A 20,145-nucleotide genomic window follows, 5' to 3' on the forward strand; every position below is an offset into this window, starting at 1 on the left:
TATTAATGCATTTTTTAATATTCATTCAACAGATCAATTTGTTGTGAAAGAATTAGCCCTCAGTAATCCAGTTTGATGTAATCCTCTATTTCCTACCCTTTTCCTTTAGGGCCTGAGGCAGAGGGATATTCCCTTGACTGACAATTACAGATAATTACAGCGTCAGAGTGAAAGCTTTATTTAACAAGCTGTGTCCTAAATTACCTATAATTGACATGGTCATTTTATAAAATCATTGACGATGTTTGACGACTCTTTTTGCTTTTCCAGATGTTTGCAGGGCCAAAGATGTGACCTGCTTCTTCTGATTTACAACTTTAGAGAAAATGGCTCCAAGACACTGGGGTACACAAAGACCTTACACTGAGAGGGACTATGTAGTTTCAGCAAAACATTACTGAAGTCTAACATTGATACGATCTCTAAGGCTCGAGATGCAAAAACAAATTACAACCTTGGTTGGTGTAAGTTCAATAAACAAAATGATCACTGGGTTTGATTTATTTCAAATAAGTGTATCCTGACCCATATAACATAAAATATTAATTCAGTATTTTAAGAGGTTGCTGAGTCATGAAACAGAGGTTCATAGGGAGTTTCCTACTTCAGGTCTCAAGAGAAGAGCAGGATAAACAAAGTGTTAGAGTGACACATTTAAAAGGAACCATCATTAAAATCCATTGAAGCATAAAAAAGAAAATAAAGATGAAAAGTTGTTCACAATCAGAAGTGCAGAACCACAATTAATTAAACCCTGTTGTGTAGCATGGCAACGTCCCTGCATCTAACAGCCCATTATTTACTACCAAAACCTCCAAACCCTTTAAAAACGACTGGGGACAAAACTGAACAATAACAGGCTGGAGTGTAAGGCACAATTATTTTAATTTTGTCAATTATATTAATTATGAGAACTGCTAAATCAGCACATTGGTTCTGAATGACCTGCTGTATCTTATATGGTTTTTTTTATATATAATGATTTCAAATAAATGTCTGGCATTTTGTTTTTGACTTGATCTTATTTTAATTATCTTTAATTATGATGAAAAAAAAATGAAATAATAGATGCAATGATACAGTGAAATTCCATGCCTGTTTCCCATGTACTCTTAAGGGGTTTATAAGTACCATAAAATGGTTGCTTGTTCTTATGCATTATTAGAACTCCTGCTGGTGTAATCAAGTTGTTTCATAATGGCTTTTTATAGGTCTGTATGCTACATAGAACCATTAATGTGTCACACAAAACCGTGTCAGAATTCATGAAATATAAACAACAGTCAGAATCAAAAGAACTGTAATCTTTACTTATTTAATTTGATTAGTGTTTAGTGATAGAAAACCAGAATCTGAATCAGTTTAGTTCAATTAAGAACAAGTATGAAGAAGCCCTGAAAAACCCTTCTTTTTACATGTTTACCTGCCCCACAGTAACCCACTGAAAATACAGAAAAAACCTGAAATAGTCCAGTATTAGAGATGCAGGGCTGGTGTTAACTTTGAGTTGTAGCTTTATCCAAAATGTCTTGGCAGGCAGAGCTGCTCTGGAGGCAGAAATAACCTGACTGACTATTTTAAATTGAGATATGTCTTGATGGAGATATTTGAAGAAATAACATATTCTTCTTCTTACAAAAAAAGGTTGAATTCATAAGCAATTAAACAAACCTTTTCCCCATTTAATACACTTAGGGGTTGCCACTACAGCCGATGACCAGTAACATATGGTGGCTAATGTCAGCTAATGTTAAAAAACACATTTGAGAAGTCAGATATACACAATTTCAAATTAGCAAACTGACAAAATGAACAACAAAAACATAACAGTAAAACAACAGACTTCTTTGGTGTGGTAGTCAGGACAAAGCAAAGCAAGCTAGTTGCCCAGTTTTACACAGTTATGGACTAGCATGACTTACTTGAATTTGTGGGGAGAATGCATCTTCTTAAGTTTACTGCAGAGTGCTATGACTTTATGTGGTGCCAGTTCTCAGGTCAGGCCCATACAAACTGAGCGCTCAGTTGTCACATATTGTTATGTTCATATCTAATCACTCTGCAAATGTGATTCGAGCCAATGTGTTGATTTCAAATTATGATTTGTCACTTGTCATGGCTAACCTCTGGCTGGTTTATTTAAAATGCTACAGTTGAAGCGGTGCTAACATCTAGCCAGATCAAGTCATTTTTATGGATACCCTCCTAATAACCTATTTTGTGAATGCTAAAATGCTAACTTCAAAACAATATTTGTATCAAATTTATAAAACGATTCTCATAGCTGTTTATACTTTAGAATTTACCCTTGTAGTTGATCAATTTCCCCTTGCCTTTTTCAGCCAAAAGGAATTTATATACGATATCTGTTCACCACATTACATCTCTGACAGTTATACTATTTTTGCCTCCAGAGTGGCTCAGACTCTCAACAAGGTCTGTGTCCCTAACAGCTCTAGTTTGCTAGAGCTAGCTCGTTGGCATAAATCCATAATTTGTCCTGGAAGTGTTATGTGCTCCTGTCTGTCACATCATCTGAGTCCTTGGCATGGAGTCCTGCTGGTGTCCAGGGTACCAGTGTCCAAAATTGTTCATATATCCTCCAGAGTGCACTGGTGCACCTTTTGCAGCCATGCTGATGTCCCATAGGGAGCAAGGAGAAGAGGAGGACTGTGGTGGGGGTGCTAAGTGGTCTCCCTCAGGTCCACAGGGTCCATTCTTCATGATCTTCTTATATTTGGATCTTTTGTTTTGGAACCATATTTTCACCTGAGAACCAAAGAAAGGAAAAGAGTTCATAAGAAATTATAAGCTGATCTACATGATGGCATTTTTGCCTAGATTTTGACAGGAGACAGAAAGTAAGGGGAGGGAAATGGGATGACATGCAGCAAAGGGTCTTCTGACTTAAACTGGAGACTATGCAACTGTATGATCCAACCCCTGGGACACCAGGATGATTTACAAACCTGTGACATGTTTTTAGGTCGTTGGTTGGTAAATGTATAATAAATATCACAGAGCAGCATTCACTTCGGCTGGTCTGCCTTTAATTTAATTGAGTCTTATTTTTTTAATCTTTAACCAGCACTGAGACTGAGGTGGGTGTTTTCATTTTATATATGAAAATTATTATGAAGATGTGTGTTAGAGACCGAAAACACAAATAACATCTGACGACAACACTTTGATGAAATATATAACAATTTTAGTCCGCGAAGAATAACTAAATGATTATGTGAAAGATGGACACAAATGAATTACAATGCAGTCCAATGACTATTCAGTGATTTACATGAATCCAGAAAATTACACATTGTAATTACTCATTGCTAAAACACATCCTCAGCTACTCGAAAATATGTGCTCATATAAAGTTGATTTAGTTGTTTGACCTGTTGCACTAATAAGAAGCCTCTTGCCCTTCAGTAACATCTCTGTTGGTATGTTTCCGCCTGCTCTCTGCCAGTAGCATTACTTAACGTTACCGGTTCTTAAGTCTCTGGTGGTAATGTTAGCTAAAGTAGCCATTTTATGTGGGTAAACAGTAAGAGATTCATGGACTAGAACAGAACAGAGAAGAAGCAGCAACAAAACAACTGGGACAAACCACGAAAACATACGAACCAGCCAACAACATTCACACAAAGGTAACCTAACCTACCATTACATTAACATACCATTATCAAGAACCATACAATATGTGGTTGTAAATTTACTGTCATTCAACAGCTGAGTTTATAGGTTATCATAAGGATGAGTGCCAGTTTAATGTCAGCTGTCAACTATCTAGATTTAAGCTTAAAGTATATTAATGCTTTTATATTTTAGCTGCTCATCTCGTGTTAAAACCAGCAACTGAGAAGTATTAAAAATTAATCTGTCACACAGAATGTTTTGCAGACTAAGTTTGAGCACCATCATGACGGACACACTTCAGTGATCTAAATAAATATCATGAAATATGATACACTATGGAAAGCAAAAATGCAATAAATTAAGATAAGGTTGAACTACACTCACCAGCCAGAAATACACCATAGAGGAATATCATAATGATGCAATAAATCAACCTAAAATTATGGTAATAATGTGCCATACAGACAAAAAAGTGATTGTAAAATGTTATAGCATAACAAGTCTTCCATTACAGTAAAACACCATTAACATACCATATAATTATGTCGTTGCCTACAGACTACCACTGACGCTGCACATGTAGCACTATTATATAAATATCATAGTCATACCACAGGAGCTAAAAATCCCAGCACATACAGTGTGATGAGTTTGTTGTAGAACACTTCCTAAAGATGGTTAGACCCTACAGGGTTATAACAGGCTATAATTACAACACATGAAGCTGTGACATTAAAGTACATATAATTCACAGTTCAGCAGTGACACTGTGTGAATAAAACAGACATAATACTACCCGAATAAACCAAAATATTGACCTGGATTTAATCGTTTATCTGTGGTTAAAGATGATTCAGTTATGTTGTTGATATAAGTGGCATGTTCTCTGTTTCCAGCATGGTTGCAAATTGAGCATCAAATTACACGAATATGCCTCTCGGGCAACCTGTCAGCTTAGCGGGAACAAATGAATCATAAATAATTACGCACAGTCAGTGAAGGATACTTTTGTCTGAAACAGGTTTTAACTGTGCCATAAAGGAAAAACAAACAGCCAAGGAACTGGTGTAGCACAGAGGAAAAGCCCTGGCTAGCAGCAGAGGAGAGAAAGATAAAAGAGCAAGGAAAAGAAGAGAAAACACTCTTGGCACTAAAATTGTTTTCTCCTCCGCACTGACAGTCCTGGGAATTATTACCCTGGGATTTTATGGGTATTTATGAAGATGGTTGAAGTGGTTTATGGAAGATATTCTATTCTATAAAAAACTAATTTCAGACGGGTTTAATTGACTCTAAATATATGGAAAAAATGATCCCCTTACCCAATAATCAAAAAAGGCACCCAACTTTCACACCCAGCTTTTAGCTTAAAGAGCCAAGAAGTCATGTAGAGCAAAATTTGACTTTTAATTTGATCTCTATTGTTCCAGTGTATCTGCTGACGTCAATCACAGCCTGTTAGAAGTTAGTATGGATGGTGGCAAATACATAAAATTAAACTATCACTTCATAAATATGCAATACTGCAATGATTATACCACATAATGCTGTCATTCAGAAATAAACTTGTAGCTGCACTTTAAACTTTTTACCAGGAAAAAAAATAAAAATAAAAAAAATATCTATAATAATTACCTGGAGTGGTACATCACAGTGGTAGCTCACAGATGAAAACCTAAAGTGAGTATGTGAAGTGTAGCTTATGAGCCCAGGAGTCAATCAACAGCACGTTAAGTTAATGCAGCCTCAGTGAGAGGATTTCTGCTGTAATTATTGGTTTCATATTCCAGCAGCAACATGGAGCTGACAGCTTCCCTGAGAGCGTGGCTAATGACACCCACATTAGGGAGGAGGAGGGTGGCTGAGACACAGGCCAGGTGCCACTGAGTGTGTGTATATGTCCGTGTGAACATATTCACCCATGATTTGCAGTGTGTGTCTGTATATTTTTAAGTGCATGGACCATGATCAGTGGTGCTGTGTGAGGTTTTTAGAAATAAAAGATTTCCATTTGGTGGGTGCTGTAAGCCGTATGGGCAGTGTGAGCATGTGTGTGTGTATGTGTGCAAGATGAATTAAGATAGAGTGAGAGTTTCAGGGAAAAATGTTAGAGCTGTGCTACGTGCCATTTCTCAGCTGCGTCTGGGAACATTAGAGATTTCGATGGAAAGTGGTCAGTGGTTGGCTGGCAGCCTAATGGCATAGAGGCAGGATAGAGATGTGGTGTACGATCACTATCTTAAAGTGTGTGTGTTTGTGTGTGTTTATGTTTCCATCTTTATATGTGTAAGAAAAAGCTACATGTTTGAGTAGATGCATGGGTGTGTGTGTGTGTGTGTGTGTGTGTGTGTGTGTGTGTGTCCGTACAGACTACAGTGTACCCATGCATGCGAGGAATGTGTGCATATGCACAGTACATAGTGTATACGAACGCTAGCCTTATTACAGCTGACTGAGAGCAACATGAATGTGTGTTTCAATAGAAGCTGTTCTGTCTCCATCTGTTCTCTATGTCACCACCAGAAGAGAGAAAACAAGTCTGAAAAAAATAAGTTGTGTTATATTTTTAAAAGTAATATTTTTGTTTTTCCACAAATAAGTATTTACTGCGGTAAATAAGCTCTGCTGGGATTTATTGTTCCTGAAAGAAACTAATTAACTTTTGCACATAACTGAAGAAAGTACAGTCAGACATTTGCCAATAGGGCAACAAACACGAACAGCCACAGAGACAGATTTTTGGAGGAGAAAATGAAAATGAGACTTAAACTGTCTGTTCTAAATCACAGTCTACGAAGCTGCCAGGAACAGCACTGGTGTGTAAGGCGATTTTGGCATAGTGGCTACTGTCAGTACTGCAGTAACAAACTGACCAGAAAGACTGTTTTCCATGCGCAAGGAAAGGAACAATTGTGTAACACTGAATGCTTTTTTTTCTTAACATCACAAATACCCTGAAATGAGTCTCTGTGTGGTGAGAATTTAATCCATTCAAGCTAACAAAATTGCAGTATCATTTCAAATAAAACCAAAACAAAAAGTTGTAATAAACCATAGTTTTCCTTTTTTATTTAAGGTTAGTGAAAGACCATGGAAGACCATGGTTTAAGTGGATAAACTATGGTTAAGGCAGAGCTAAAGTTAGGAAACTGAGATGCCTGGGTGAGGGAGTAGTTCCACATTTTGGGAACAGGAAATATGAGGCAGCATTCACACTGAAAAAGCTTTAAATAGCACATTTGTGGGAGCATCTGTGTACATTTTACATATGAGACAATATATATGAGAAAATGAAGTCAGATGGAGGAGAGGATTTATGTGTTTAAAAGCTTATTAGAAAGAAAAACACAGCACAGCAGTTTGTAGTCCTCACAGAAAGGATTTTACAATTCTGGAAAATTATCAGCAGCTACTGTTATATCTTTCATCATGATGATCTCGAGGTAAACAGCAGAAACACACATTCATTTTACTAAGTAATCCACCAGGAATGTGCCCTTCAGTTTATGTGTATTGCAGAGCCTTGCTACATGACATCATGTGGAGTTTCTGTAAAAGTTGAACCAGATTCAGCTTTTTCTGCTGTATGACGCTGTGTTTTGGATGACCCACCATCGCCCCCATGCTTGCTTCCTCCATTCAAATGAATGACGAGGGCTGCGTTTTTTTCCATAAAGAGTGAATGTTGGCATGAAGGTGGCCTAATGGTACAGCCAACAGCTGGTTAGCTTAGCTTAGCATAAAGATAAGAAACAGGTGGAAACAACTCTGTCCAAAAAGTTACAAAATCCACATACCAGCACCTCCAAGAATCTCTGATTAGCATATTATTTCTTGTGTGTTTATTTCACACCTTGACGTTTGCCAAGGTGTGAAATAAACACATTGTGTTTTTACCAGCGGTTGTGTGCTGGATCGTCTCTGTGAGCAGTGACTTCCTGGACATCCAGGTAACCTGCTGGTTACCTTACAACCTCACAGTAAAGACAGGATTCCAAGAAATAGTCCTTCACATTGTGAACTATGAACATAATTCCTCAGGATTCTGGACTGAGTTTAGATTGTTAAATAAGCTGTAAAACCAGTTCACAATTAAGTCATGATGTCAAACCAAAGTATTTTTTTTGCAGGCAAACTGTGCAAAACCCCTCTGCAGCAGTTAAAAAAGCCCCCACATTCTTTGTTCCAAACCCACAGAAATATGTCTGCAGTCCTCAAACTACAGTCATTTTATCCTTTAATTGCACTACAGTATCAGCTGAACTCTGACATACTGTAAAGTCAGTTAAAGCCTACTTTCTCTGATCCAAAATACGGAGAGAGAAAGAGGTAAAAATAAAACAAAACAGTGTGCTTCATGCATGTATGACTTGCAGCAGACCACATTCAAACCCACTACGCCACTACAAAAGGCAAAGACAAATGAATGGATCATCTCTTACACACAATGTAAACAAAGCTGCTGTAGTTAATTCATACAGGATTAGGGCAGTTCATCTGATGACATCAGCTGCTTATGTATCGTCAGTACACACGTATCATATTTCAGATGCGTTATTCCCAAACAATCCTATCTAATGTTTCCTCAGTGAGACACCTGCTCAATACTCAAACCTTTATTTTCAACTTTTTGACATTTTTTGACCTGGTGCTCCCCCTGTGCAGAAAGCAGGTCATGATATGTTTGGTGTAAATAACACCTGTAAATAATGTCAAAGATTTCATTTGCCAGTGATTTATATATTATAAGTACAAAGTCTACAAAGTCAAAACGCATTGACTAGCTTATTAAGCAGTGGCATACCAGGTCGAGCAGTGCTTGACCAGTTAAATCTAGTAACAGACAGCAATTACAACAATACCAATGGACACAATATCTCTCTTTACATCTCAGAACATTGTTCTAACCCATAAAGGATCTGGATTAAGAGTGGTGCAGTGAGTTCTAAAAAGTTAGCATTTTAGCACTTCTGGTTCCCTTGTCCCAAATTCAATGAGTTTTTGAATGGGTTTTTGGTCAGATGCCTGAAATATGGTATGTGGGTAACAAGTTCAAGACATTTACATGTTTTATTCTACAGCGTAAAATACACCAGTAAATACCCCACTTGTGGTGCTCTAAGCTTATATGTGTCTTAAAAATGGTTAAATGAAACTACAGAGGTTGTTGCTGTCATAACGCCGCACACAAAAACGTATCTCCTCACCAGTCCACCTTTGCAGCCTCGTTGTGTTCATGGTTGCGCTTTGGCAAACTATTACTAACTTTCTAGAAGGAAATTAAATTACAAGTTGGAGGCTTAGGGACGGTGACGCTGACATCAAGTGAGCAGGGGTAGTCTGTTTTTAGCCTAACATTAGCTTTTTACTTAGCTTTTAATAATTCCTTTTGCAAGGAAAGCTTTTACAGAGAATTTCACTACACCTTGATGTTTAATTATTTCCTTGACGTTTCATATGTTTATTCAATTTACATGTTTAGAGTTGAACATGTAACAAAGCCAAAGCCTTTTTATTCTGTTCTGCCTTTTAGTTTCTGCATTGTCATGGGAGTGTGTCACTGTCAGCTGATGGTAAATATTCAGAAAATTTCCATTAAGGTGATTTTTTTTCTCTACACAGCACAGTCAATCTGTTTACTGTCAGTTTGAATACTTATTCACTACTTCAACTTGCCTGTCTGTAAAAGTCACTGCATACCACTGATATTAAATCATGTCATAGAAATGTATAATACCTGCAAAAACAGTTTTTTAAAATCAATTTAGCAATACCTACTGGTATGAGGTGAAAGTCAGCTGGTGCTATTGTCATAGTCAACCTTAAAAATATCTTTCCTTAATGATCATTTATCTGTAACCTTAAAAAAATATTTTTTAGTTCAAAATGGAAATTATTTATTTAGATTATTATTATTATTGGTAGTAGTAATATTATCATCATTATTATTTTATTAATATGGGTTTAAAGTCTTTTTAGACTATTCTGTCATTCACAGATGAGAAAGAAGAGGAAAAAAGGTTTTAAAAAATACAATATGTGCAATAAGTGCAATATCAGAATCTCTCTCTCTCTCTCTGTCCATCAGGGGATTTTTCCCACACTTCCCAAATTGTAGAACAAAAAATGCTTTCATGAAATGCAGAGAAGTGGGGCTGCTATTGTCTGACACCAATGTGTGTGGGAAATCAGATATTTGTTTACAGGATTATTGTTACAAATAAAAATCCATTCTGAACTTGAATGCTGTTCATACTGGTGAAACAATAGGCTTGAAATCAACACACAACAAGTCAGCATCCAATGTGGATTCACTGACTTCATGTGACAGACAAAATGGCCGCCATTAGACTTTTATTCCCCTGTGACTGCACGAGTGTGTGTCCACTTCTGAGAGATGGAAAACAGACAAATAGAGGGGAGAGGGGAAGGTGACCAGTGGCAGAAACAAGTCTTCAGGCATTAATACCCAACACATATACACACATTCACACACAAAGGCACACACACAGGCTACAGTCCTGTTCCTCTGAATCTGTGATGTTCATTTCCTACCTCTGTCTTTTCTTGTCATTGGTTTCATGTCCTTTGTATTTCAAGACTGATTTCATGACAAACAATCCATGACTAAACTTCGCATAACATATAATTATATCTCTGTAAATGTCAGTATCTAATTAAACTTAGAGGAATGTGTGATGACATCAGTAAACAAAAATGCACCACCGCCTGTTTGGGCTTTTATTCTGCCCTAAGTGACCTTTCATTGTGAGACAAAGAAAACTTTAATTACAACTCAACTGAACCTATCAAAGACGTGATGTATCTGGATAATAGATCAAATCAAATGTCACTTTTGTGAATGTGTGTATATTTTGTGTCCATATGTTGTATCAATACAAATATGATCGTGTGTTCCAGTGATTTATTAGGCAACCCTCTCACAGTGTCTCATATAAAATTAGGATGAGGTGAACACACCCTCAATTAGAAAAATTAACCAACAGTTCAAACTGTAAATGGTTCCAACTCGTCATTACAACTATATATGTTTTTTACCTTCACCAATATAATGATTTATAAAAATTCCTCATAAAATTCTTCCTTTAGTACCTGCTTTCATCAGGAAGTGTATTTTCCTTTGTTTCCATGCGTTTATAAACTGTTTTAAAAGGCTAATATATGTTAGGTTATCATTTGAGTGTGTTCTACTCTGAATGTGGAAGAGGAGACATAGTCCACATTATTATTTTGTGTCTGTTTCTGTGTGTCATCCACCATGTTACCTGGGTCTGCGTCAGGCCCAGTTTGGCTGCCAGGTCGGCCCTCTCAGGCAGGGCGAGGTACTGGGTTTGCTGGAAGCGCTGATTGAGCGCCTGGAGCTGTAGGCTGGAGTAAATGGTGCGAGGTTTCCTGATCTTCTTCCCCTTCCCGTTGAGCCTCACCTCCCCGTTCTCTATGACCGCCGTGGGCTTCTCGTGCTCTGGAGGAGAGGAGAGAAGATAAATATCAACAATGGGATTTCAGTGGAGACACAAGTTTGACTTTCGCATTGCAGAGACGATCTTTCCATGGCTAACCTAAAGTCTTTTAAAGAAAAAAGCTTTGTCGGCTTATTCACTGAATATTCAGCCTGATCTCACAGGAAATTTGTACTTATATGTTATAAGTTATGTAAGTTGTCTTTTCTTTTTGTCCAGTATGTCCACGTAGCATAGAAAACTAGCAAGTGAACTTGACCTCAGTCATCTAAAACTCAACCAAAGTTTTAGCACAAAATGGAAAAATTACAATAGTAGTTGTTGCATTTTTGTATATGTAGACTATGGATATGAAAATAAATAAAAAATAAATTGCTGAATTGCTAAAAAAAAAAAAAAAAAAAAAAAAAAAAAAAAAAAAACCTATAACATGGGGTCATATAGCACCCAAACACCCATAATGGTTGTTTGATCCAGTAACCCCACAGTAACACAAAAAATCCACTGGTACTGCATAAAGTCAATGCAGTATTGTGTCAGGGCTACATTAACCCACTCTAGGTTAAACACTGACCCAGTTATTTTTAGTATGATGAGAACTTGTGTTGGTGGATTTTTATTAGTCCAAGCCGCTATGATGTCAAGGAAAAATATGTTGTATACATCTGAGATGGAATTCTATAAACCAAGTGCAATTAAGTATGTAACATATGGTTTATTAAGAATGCTGTAGAATGATATGTATGACAGTGGGTGCAGGCAAAAAGATAAATCCCCTTTGTCCTTTCTAACCAATTAGGTTTTCAGTTACTTAGTCATACATGCAACTCAGCCAAAAGGGCTTACTACTACTACTACTACTACTTCTTCTTCTTTCTTTTTAAAAGAAAGCTACACAACAGTGTACATTCTGCCCACACTGATCTTTGTTATGACATGAGCTCATAGCCTGCAGTGGCAGGAGAGAACAGCTGTGGACAAGCCAAGGCCCCACAAGATGTTCAGATTCTGTAACTGAGCTGCAGCTAATGCGACCAGGAGAGACAGCACCACTGTACCACTGAGAAGGCATGGAGACAGAGACAGAGAAAAAGAAAGACCCTCACCATCTGTGTTAGTTAGGTTAAGAGGGTATACATTTCCAATTAGCATAATTGGTTGTTGATATTTGCTTTACATCATCTGTGTTTGCACTGCTGTATGTGTAACATAAAATAAAATGAAAATAATAATTGTAAAATCAACTATTTTTTCTGATCTTGACCATAACCTTATTATGACCCAATATGTACAAGTGTGGTCAAGTGGTATCCCGCCCATTTGCAACAAACTGGATGCACGATAGAAAACACAGAAGTAACAAAGTGTGTGTGATTTGGGCGTTAGAACACATAGCGCTGTATAACAAGAACTGTCCACACAAATCACTGATATAGAAAGTATCATGTCATCGGTTCAAAATCCTTCTCATAAGACTGGGAAATTTCATGAAATATAATGATAATAAAACAATGTCAAGTGGCTTTCTTGAGCTGGAGTCTGTCTATTCATTGATGAATACAATGAGTGTGTTTCATTTATAGTTATGGAATTTGATTTATATACCATGTAACAAGAGGCTGAGAAAACCAGTTGAAAGTGCTGTTGTGTCTCATTTGTCCGTCTGTCACAAAAACTCTTCAGAAAGAACTTTTTTAAAATTCTAAATAATCCATATTTTCAGTGATTTACAGACATTCAATGAACAAGGTATAAAAACAAGTTAGGATGAAATCACTTAACATGTGGATAAACTGTATTATAGTTGAATATAATTTTTTTGTTGTATTTTTGTATATAAATTTGGAAATGTGCTTATATATATATGCCCATATTTCTCTAGACAATGTGTCATTTTTCTTGTATTTTGGGTTCCTGACAGCTTCATATTTTGTCAAACTGACACGAGCGCGGATACAGTAGAAAGACAGCAAAAATGAATCAAAAAGGACTGTGAGTTAAAGACGGCCCGGGTCTCCAGGACCCCACATCAGAACATTAAGCGAGCAGTGATGTGTGTCTACAAAGACGGAGAGAAACAATGAAAGAAACTGAGTTTTAACAGAAAATTGAGATGTGTTTTGTATTCTTGTTCATCTTGTCTTCTTCTCCAGCTCCTCCTCAATATTATTATTAGCATTATAATAATAATTATTATTATTAGTAGTAGTAATAATAAGAATAAGAATAATAAACAGCAATCAGCCACAACATTAAAACCAGTTATCAGTTTTAATGGGTGATGTATTCAGAATAGATAGATAGATAGATAGATAGATAGATAGATAGATAGATAGATAGATAGATAGATAGATAGATGGTTGGTTGACTGGTTTTTGTGTTGTGGCCGCTTGTATATTAGTAGTAGGCCTAGTCTAGCAGTGGTATATGATCAAACTCTACATCTGTTATCAATTAATGTAACATATGTATTTGATAGTAGACAGCCACTTCAGCCTGCAGTAAAAGATACTCCTCAAATATCTGAGCGATTAAGGATTTTATAAAAATGAGTGGATTGTATAAATTTTTATCTTTTAGTTTTGTCTGTGTAAAGTGGATTTTTGCTTTCTCATTTTATTAAATTTTGATTTATTAGTTTTATGGGATTTTATTGTTTTTTTTTTAATGTAGGCCTAACTTTTTATATATAAACTACAAAATGTACTATCTACTATATATGAATGGTGTGCATATGAGTCATCAATATTCCACAGTCATTATAACAACCAAAAAATAAAAATAATGTTGTATTTCGAAATAAACTGATCTGAAGTTAAATGTCTTTTCACAAAGGTTGGGATCAGTGGCTATTTTATTTTGAAGGATAGGTTAAATCTATGACGCACAGGAAAAGTTTTTGGTTCTGGTAACATTTTGGTTTAATTTAAGTCAACATTTTTTTGTGTTAATCTTGTTGGGTGTAAAAGTATTAGAAGGTACGCAGTTATCATAATTATTACTATATGTGATTATCCCAGGCCTTTCAGTCTGTGCAGAGGGAGCGCGGGCAGCTGTTATTTGGGAGATGATGGGATGAGGATTTGGGTTTGGAGAGAGAGCAGATCCCGGGCCGCTGCGGGACACCACAGGGCCGGTGTCGGCTGCTTCTTGTGGAGAGTCGCACGGTCTGTGCAGGCCTTAAACTCATCTTCTGTCCAACCCCAAAGTACACTAAACACGACACTGTGGCAGACCTGTGTGTGGATCCAATTATTATAGCTACTCTGCTGTGGTTTATTTTCATGTGTTTTTTTAAACTGTTGACGCACTTCAACTATTTTAATGGAGCTAAATAAGACATCTGTGAGGAATAACCTTTTCCTTAAATTATTTTGTTCCTATTGTTGCATCTAATGTTCTGTGTGATGGTTCAGTCAATAACCGTCACACTGGTCTTTATTCAAAGCAGCACACAATCATTAGTAAATCAAAGCCTATGTATTTTTAGTAGAGTGGGATCAGTAAAAACCAAACAGCCATGACCCAACTAAACAAAAGATTCTGCGCTACTAAAAACCGTTGTTTCGTTTCCTTTCATTTCATTTTTCTTTTTCTTTTCTTTTCTTTTTTTTTTCAACTCCAACTCAACACCGCCTGAAAAGACACTGATAGGCTAAATGACCGATGTTTATATAATTGTTAGGCCCATGTGCTCTGAATCCACATGGTGAACATTTAGGCCATACTACTGGTGACAACAGTAACATTTTAAGAAAAGTGCAAACACTAATCTTTCGACTTTTTCCCCCCATTAAAATGTCCTGCGTAAACCTACCCGCATCCTCCAGTCTGGTGTGTCCAAGCGCGCTGCCGTGACCCCCGTGCTGATAGGGCAAGTAGGCCCCGGGGTGGTGCGCGCTCACGGGGCTGTGGTAGGACGGGTATCCCAGCGGGCGACCGTATGAGGTCGCGCCGGAGGAGAAGGGCCCGTCGTGCTGCGAGGGTCCGACGGCGTGAAGACCGTGAACCGGGTAGTGGTTGTGGGACAAGCCGGGGGAGGGCTGCTGGTGTCCGGGGTGTCCGGGGTAGCTGTGGCCGCCGAACTCCAAAAACGCCGATTTGGACGGATCAGGCGGGACTAAAGTGTCTGATATAGAGCTCATAGTCATCATTGGGGTGAGGGGCAGTGATGTGGCGGGAAATAAAAAGGGTCAGCTATGACCTCCGGACGAGAGTCATCATCAATGTTTAAAACAGTCAGCAGACTCTCAGAGAAGTGTTTCAGTTTCCATAAACCAACATCAACCTTTTTAAAACTGAATTTACCTTCGACAAATGTCACCTGTATTCCTGTCTGATGGGGTAGGCGGGTATGAAGCTGGTTTAAGGGGGTCTACCCTCCGCTACATCCCAGCTGACGGGTCCAGGACGCTCAGCGTTTCAAACCCAAACCATGGAGTCCGACAGAGACGGACCAGACGCATGACAAGCCAACGTGCGGAGCAGGATAGCACTTGGAGAGCAAAACAGGAACTCCTGACGAGGAGGCTGAAAAACACATTGAATATCCTTTCAATCGGGCTCTTTTTCCTTCCTCTCTCGGTCCAAAAACAACCGGTCCGGAGTTCGTTTTCTCTTGTGTTCTGAGGCAGCTTGTTGGCAGCACAGAGCGCGGAGTGTGTTCCTCTCCTTCAGAGCGCGCTGTGCCTCTCCACAGACCATTCTCTGCTTCCACTTGTCACACACAGCGCGCTCATTGGCTGCGGCGCTTCACCGTGTCACACAAATCACAATCAGCTGCAGCGCTGGACCGCCGGCTCTCCTCGGCGCTGGAATAGAGAATAGGCCTTAATATCCACTTTCAATAGAGGCCTTAAACTAAGAGCCATTTTAACCATTAAAATATATCTCTGCAAGTATTCAATTCTGGGCGGAAAACCAACAAGACCGATTGATTTCATTAGGTGAGCAATTGCCTAAAATGAAGTAACTGACTGACTGAGGAAATAAAAAATAATCCAGCCCACAGAAAAATAAAATAAGGGCGAAGAACAGGTTTGTTACTGTTTATTAATAAAAAAAAACTATCAACAGTTCGAATAGGTTGCCAGTTATTTCATACGATCTGTGAGGAGGTAAATGACTGTTTGTGGCCTTTGAGTCAGAAACATCTGCATCATCTATAAATAAGTCTACAGGCGCATTGTAGGTGAATATATCTGGCCATAATCGTTTCTCAAGTAAAATTAAGTAAAATCAGAAATCATGTTTGCAATTGCGAGTGATTGAAAAGACGCGAGGCTACATATTCAGAATAACTATCCACCAATGCTGGGCATGAGTCTTAAAAAGGACCAAGGCAGGTTGGCTCATAAACCGCAGCGCCTTTCCAAAATACAATTCTTCCTCCATGCCAAAAGCAAAATAAGGCGGATCCAACCAAATTAGATTCATAAGCTGCTGCTTTAAAGGCCACAGACCCTTTTATCCAAATTATTTTTATTAAACACACACTTACACTGATCCTTAAGAATCAGATTACCAAAAAAAAAAAAATCATTTACTGTTCCATTTCTTTCTTTCTTTTTTGGCTCAAAATGAAGCTGAAGCGATAAGACTCCTTCTGGAAACCAAATTAAGATCGACCCGATCAACCCGAATTTACGCCAACGTAATAACCGTTGCCTAGACACACACGCACGCGCGCGCACGCACACAAGCGCGCTGAGCACACCGCCTGTGGTCCCACGCGGGGGACAATTACAACAAACATCGCTCTTCTAGAGAAACTCAGAACTTGTGATTTTGTCAGAGCAGAGGCTCGGACACTGTAATTTCACTCAGCTCACGGTCATTATGCTCATCTGAGGTGGAAATCCCGGACTGTGGGCCTGCTTTCAAATTAAAGCAAAAACAAACAAACAAACAAACAAAACTCAGCACGACTAGATCCATATAAGATAATAATAATAAATGTAGAATGAAGTTATTTCAGAGCGATCTTTACATCCGGATTAATCGGTTTTGATCACCAGTTGCACAAGAACAATGATAAAATGCCACTGAAGTCTATTAATAGGATTTATTACAGGCCACATACAAACCCTACATATAAACCCTACAGTAAACTATTGCTAAGTATTCCAATGAGCGGATTAGATAGAGCATTAAAATGTTGGCTAGCTAATGAAATCCATTAATATTGTGGAGTCTTGATTTCTGAGCAGGTCGGTCAGTCTATATGAAGCCAGTTATTGCACCAATTTCACTTTAGCTTCAGTGAATTTTACTGACACGAACGCAAGGAAAGCAGCGACGCACTTTGAACGCATCATTACATTTATTTTGAAGCAGCAATAAACACAACATGCAATCGGTCTTTTCAAGCTAACGAGGTCTCGTGGAATCAGACCGGTGTTGTGGGTACACCGGTGCTCAGCTGTGGAAAAAATGATGTAGCAGTTATTATTTCAGGACAGTTCTGAGATACTTGTAGGCTGCTTTACCCGAGTATTTCCATTTTATTCTTCTTTATTCTTCTGTTTCAGTTTATTCCAGAGATAAATACTGTACCTTTCACTCCGTGATATCTGTCTGACAACTATTCTAATTTTCCTTTTCAGCTGTAGATTTTGTCTAAAAACACAAAAGCTCATATACATTGTTAAAGATTAAACCGTAAGTTCACAGCTTTTTGGTTTGTGCTTCCACACAAAAACTGTGTGTAGTGAGTTCTGTCTCAGATAAACTGTTTACCTTCACCATAGAGGTAAGAGTATCCAATTTCTAATAAAAAGCAAAGACTAGAGAAGAGAAGTGTCCAAAAATAACATAAATGTGTGTGGTAGAAGTTTGTTTTTCCCCTTGAAGCAGGTTTATCTAGTGACCTTCAGAGAGGGAACTACTGAACTACAGGACTAAACTAAAGTGGGCAAGATGGGGATACTTTATTTTACATTTACAAGCACATAGAAAACATTTAATACATGGTTTACAACAGACTGTAATACTGTAATAATATAGAAGTAATAATATGTACTCATAATTGTTGATAATAAACTATGATTATAAACCATACATTTATTGGTTGTACACAGCTTATAATATAATATAATACATGTTGCTCCACCTAATTAGTATATGCTGTTGACACACTGATGCATCAGTATTAACAATCTAATAATGCTATATAGATAAAATACTATATATACACATATAGTAATGTATCAGTCACATGGGACATGTTTCTATGTACACTGGGTAATAAGGGATAATAACCTCCAAGAGGTTAAATACCTGGGACTCCCCAACCAGCCTCTAGAACTGAGGGAGTCTTTCAGATGAGAGGTGAAACATCTTCAAGAAACCTAAAAGAAGTCCAGTTGCCTTCAACTCTAGCACTTAAGACTACCATGACCTGGATGACTGAGACACTGGACAGACAAACATCTTCACGATAATACATCTGTTTGATTAAGGTTTTTAATGTAGGACTTTAACTTGTAATGGAGTATTTTTGATGTGTAGTAAAGGCACCTTTATTTAGTCAAAGTAAAAGAGCTGAATACTTCTTCCACCATGAGGTAAAAGTTAGGCTATACAGACATTTTTATATTTGCCCCGAGGCCTGCGGGTCCCTCTTTAGTCACTAATCTTGGTTTTGACAGGACTCTTTGAAGACTCTGCTGTCACTCTAGCTTGCAAGGAGGTAACACACACATACACACACACACACACACAGAAAGAGAGAGAGAGAGAGAGGAGAGATTTTCTAAAATTCAGATTTCCCTATTTTCAAGGCAGTTCTGCTTAGAAAGTTCACCGAAATGAATATGAAGTATGAATGTTAAAAATTAATCTCAGTGACTCCCATCAAAATGAAGTTGCACAGTTTTGACAGCAAAATGTTTGTCATGCCAACTGGAACAAAAATAACAATTTGAACCTACTGCAGGCAGTAAGAGAAAGACGGAGGCAGACAGAGGTGGAGAAGGAGAAGAGCGCACACACACCACAAACACAGCAGAGTGAGAGATGTTTTGGCATGTTTCTTCCTTGTTTCTCTTCTCCTGCCTCTAGGATCCGGCTTATTATACCAACAGGCTGATGTGTGGAGAGTTATTACACATCCCAGCCTGCGCTCCTGCTTTCATCTGCAGCCAACATTCCTCCCCTCCCTGACTTCACCTCTGTGAGCGCCGGGCACACCCTCCTCACTGTGTCAATGCTGTTATTTAGTGGCACAATCTTGCTAAGTCGTCAAATTTTCTTTCTAACCCCCCACCCCCCTGTGCAGACTGAAAGGTGAAGCAGTTAGTTGGCAGGGCTGGAGAGAGGTGCAACATGGGAGCACATTATCGCTCTCTTAAAACTCAATTGTGCAAGTCTGAAAATTGAAGGTTTTCTTTGGCATTCAGGCCCAGGGTTTCCAGGTGTCCAACCATTTCCGAATTTACTTCAGTCTTAGTTTTGAGAGAGGTACTTGGACTGGAATATAAGGCACTAAACAGAGGGTTATTTCTCTTAAATAATGTCAAAATGAAAGCAACTGAAAGACTCGTTTGGGTATTTTTATCACAACACAAAAGTGGTATAGGTTTTATTCTGGTTGCACAGATTGTATGTTCTGAAGTCATTTTGTGTGATGTACATTGCTAACAGCTCTGATTCAATAAGTAACATAAGCTAATGACTGCGCTCAAACAACCACACTGATTTGTTGGCCTGCAGGGAGGCAATTTGTCATCCAGTGTCAGGGGGAGATAAGTTACTGTCCGACAGCGAGAGATGGAGCTTGTATACAGTAGCTTGTGGGAACACATGCAGGTCAGTTTACAGCTTCAGGGAGAAGAAAGAGAGGATGAGGGAGGGATGGGGGTAGATAAAATATTAAATTATTATTATTATTAAAAATTTCAATGAGTTGTCAAAAAAATTCCATTAAAAGACCAAAACCAACAGTGAATCATACAAGTACTTTCTGTATTCCTCTGTACCTCAGAGCTCCAGTGTTGTCCAAAAACTATTAAAAACACATCAGTGT

The 20,145-nt window shown here is 38.1% G+C and overlaps 1 protein-coding gene across 1 annotated transcript; it reads right to left on the reverse strand.

Moving 5' to 3' along the window:
- Positions 1 to 15,823, reverse strand: LOC108898574 (homeobox protein Dlx4a). The gene is made up of 3 exons (XM_018698499.2): positions 14,938 to 15,823; positions 10,926 to 11,122; positions 1 to 2,769 (listed from the first exon to the last, which is right to left on the reverse strand). The coding sequence occupies exons 1-3, from the start codon at positions 15,272 to 15,274 to the stop codon at positions 2,527 to 2,529; spliced, it is 777 nt and encodes a 258-aa protein (XP_018554015.1). The 5' UTR covers positions 15,275 to 15,823; the 3' UTR covers positions 1 to 2,526.
- Positions 15,824 to 20,145: the final 4,322 nt, after the last annotated feature.

Source organism: Lates calcarifer, linkage group LG11 (genome assembly GCF_001640805.2).
Source record: "Lates calcarifer isolate ASB-BC8 linkage group LG11, TLL_Latcal_v3, whole genome shotgun sequence".
NCBI lineage: Eukaryota > Metazoa > Chordata > Actinopteri > Centropomidae > Lates > Lates calcarifer.